The sequence below is a fragment of the Capsicum annuum genome, chromosome 4 (assembly GCF_002878395.1).
Source record: "Capsicum annuum cultivar UCD-10X-F1 chromosome 4, UCD10Xv1.1, whole genome shotgun sequence".
In the NCBI taxonomy this organism is placed as follows: domain Eukaryota; kingdom Viridiplantae; phylum Streptophyta; class Magnoliopsida; order Solanales; family Solanaceae; genus Capsicum; species Capsicum annuum.
The window spans coordinates 219,086,348-219,088,705 of record NC_061114.1 but is presented as its reverse complement, the minus strand read 5'-3'; the positions used below and the strand labels follow the sequence as shown (position 1 = coordinate 219,088,705).

At 37.7% G+C, this 2,358-nt stretch overlaps 1 protein-coding gene across 1 annotated transcript; it reads left to right on the top strand.

Annotated features, from left to right (window-relative positions):
• Window positions 1-6: 6 nt before the first annotated feature.
• LOC107867290 (G-type lectin S-receptor-like serine/threonine-protein kinase SD1-1) lies at window positions 7-2,352 on the top strand (the record flags this gene model as incomplete). Its single annotated transcript, XM_016713454.2, has 5 exons — window positions 7-74; window positions 210-448; window positions 1,551-1,761; window positions 1,894-2,131; window positions 2,217-2,352. Coding segments are annotated over exons 1-5 (843 nt in total), but the record flags the coding sequence as incomplete, so codon positions are not given.
• Between the last annotated feature and the right edge of the window lie 6 nt (window positions 2,353-2,358).

Below are 2,358 nucleotides of genomic sequence, written 5' to 3'. Positions count from 1 at the left end.
GGAGTTGATTGACATCAAAAAGCTGTCTGATAGAGGACAAGACATATACATCAAAATGGATTCGTCAGGGCTAGGTAAGAACTAATCATGTTTTAAAAAATTACCCATGTTGTGTTTTTGAACTTAGTTTTTCAACATGGACATTATATCATGCAAAGTTAATGTCCAGTCTCGATTTGAAGTGGATGATAGAAAAAAATTGGTTGTAGTATCTGACACAGGTTTAAAGAGAAAGAAGGGAGAGATACTTGCAGTGAGTTTCTCATTGTTGATGGCAATGATTCTGCTCGGCCTGATTCTGTTGTTGCACACACGGAAAAAGAAGATGAAACTAAAAAACAAAGAATTTGAGCTGCCACTATTCCAATTTTCGACAATAACAAGAGCCACAAATAACTTCTCAGTCGAGAACAAGATTGGAGAGGGTGGATATGGACATGTGTACAAGGTATGCATGCAAATTTGTTGGAATAGGGATAATTTTCTTTTACACTGTAAAATCTATGTTATCCTAGTTGGTTCAAGGTGTATGTGAATGAAAAATGGAGGAAAAATGGTAGAGAGAAGGGAGACACTAATTTAGAAAGTGTACTCCCAAATTAGAAAGTTCACTATTTCGCCCACATTGGTGGGAGAAAAGAACTTGTAAGTGTTTAAAATAAGGAACACTAACTTTACATGGATAGTGAGGCAAGAACTAGGTGATGCACTGTCGTCGTTGCTTGGCTTTGGATTTGAGATCTAATTTTTAGACAAAATTTATTTGGAACTTGTTTACAAGTGAAATTTTAATCCAAAATCTAATAATATTAATTTTCTCCAAATGCGGGCGTATTTCGGACGCCATGCTAATGGATACGCAATTCACATCACGAAGGGATGCGACCCTTTGAGAAAAGGCACACTTTTTCGCGATGTTGGGTGACATGCGTGCACAGAACGATGACATGCGAACGCATGTCCAACTTATTTGCTCACTGGAATGTGAAGAACGTCACCTATGGCCGCAGGTCTAGTCCGAACGCAGGGACGTGACTGTTGCAGTAAAGGTGCCTTTCTATTGAACCAGTGCATCTTTTCTGAAAGGATACACTTAAGGCTATAAATACCTGATATTTTTCTCAGGTATTGGGATCAATTTTGACAGCAAAAACTCTCTAAATCTTAACAAAAACTCTGTGTGATCATTAAGCTGTTGAGTGAGTTCGTTGAATCCAACAATTTGAGGTACCGCTATTGTTCGGATTGAAGGCCATTTTATCCTTGGAGGAAGATTCCATAACCTCGGGTACAGTGAGGGGAATTATTCCTTAAGGACACTCCGTGAAGTCGGGGGACTTGGCCTTACAAATTCTGTTTCATCTTATTTTTGAAAATTAACACACTTCTTGAATAGATTATTTATAATCTTGTATTGAAGGTATTAAAAGTACTTCATAAGTGTTCTTGTTTTAGACTTGAACTTATGTTGAAGTTATTTTTTCATTTATCCAGATTCTTGTACCCGAAACACTATAACTAACACTCCTTACATACCTTTCCATTTCTAGGGGTTGCTGGAAGACGGACAAGAAATAGCCGTGAAGAGACTCTCAAGGACTTCCATGCAAGGATTTGATGAATTCAAGAACGAAGTTATCTATATTGCCAAGCTTCAGCACCGAAATCTTGTGAGACTTTTGGGTTGCTTCATTCAAGGAGAAGAAAAGATTTTGATCTATGAATACATGCCTAACAAAAGCCTGAACTCATACATATTTGGTTTGGATCTTACCTTATTTACAAACTAAAATGATAGTACTTTTATCTATTAGCCACGACTCATGACACGTACATTTGGACCTAGGCAAACACATGCTTACAGAAATGTTAACAAGAAGGCTTATTTTATAGATCAAACAAAGAGCAAATTACTGGATTGGCCAAAGCGTTTCCACATCATAAATGGAATTGCTCGTGGATTATTGTATCTCCATCAAGATTCTCGACTAAGGATTATCCATAGAGACCTTAAAGCAAGCAATGTTTTACTAGATATGGAAATGAATCCAAAGATTTCAGACTTTGGCCTGGCCAGAAGTGTTGCAGGAAATGAGATGGGAGCAAAAACACGTCATGTGGTTGGGACATAGTAAGAATCTCTAATATCATATGAAGTACTCTCGTGTGACATCTCGCTTCTTTAATTCTCTTGCTGTTGTTGCTTTTTGGCACAGTGGGTATATGTCCCCTGAATATGCAGTAGATGGGTTGTTCTCGGTAAAATCAGATGTTTTTAGCTTTGGTGTCTTGGTGTTGGAGATTGTGTGTTGCAAGAGAAATAGAGGATTTGTCCATCAAGATCACAACCTTAACCTT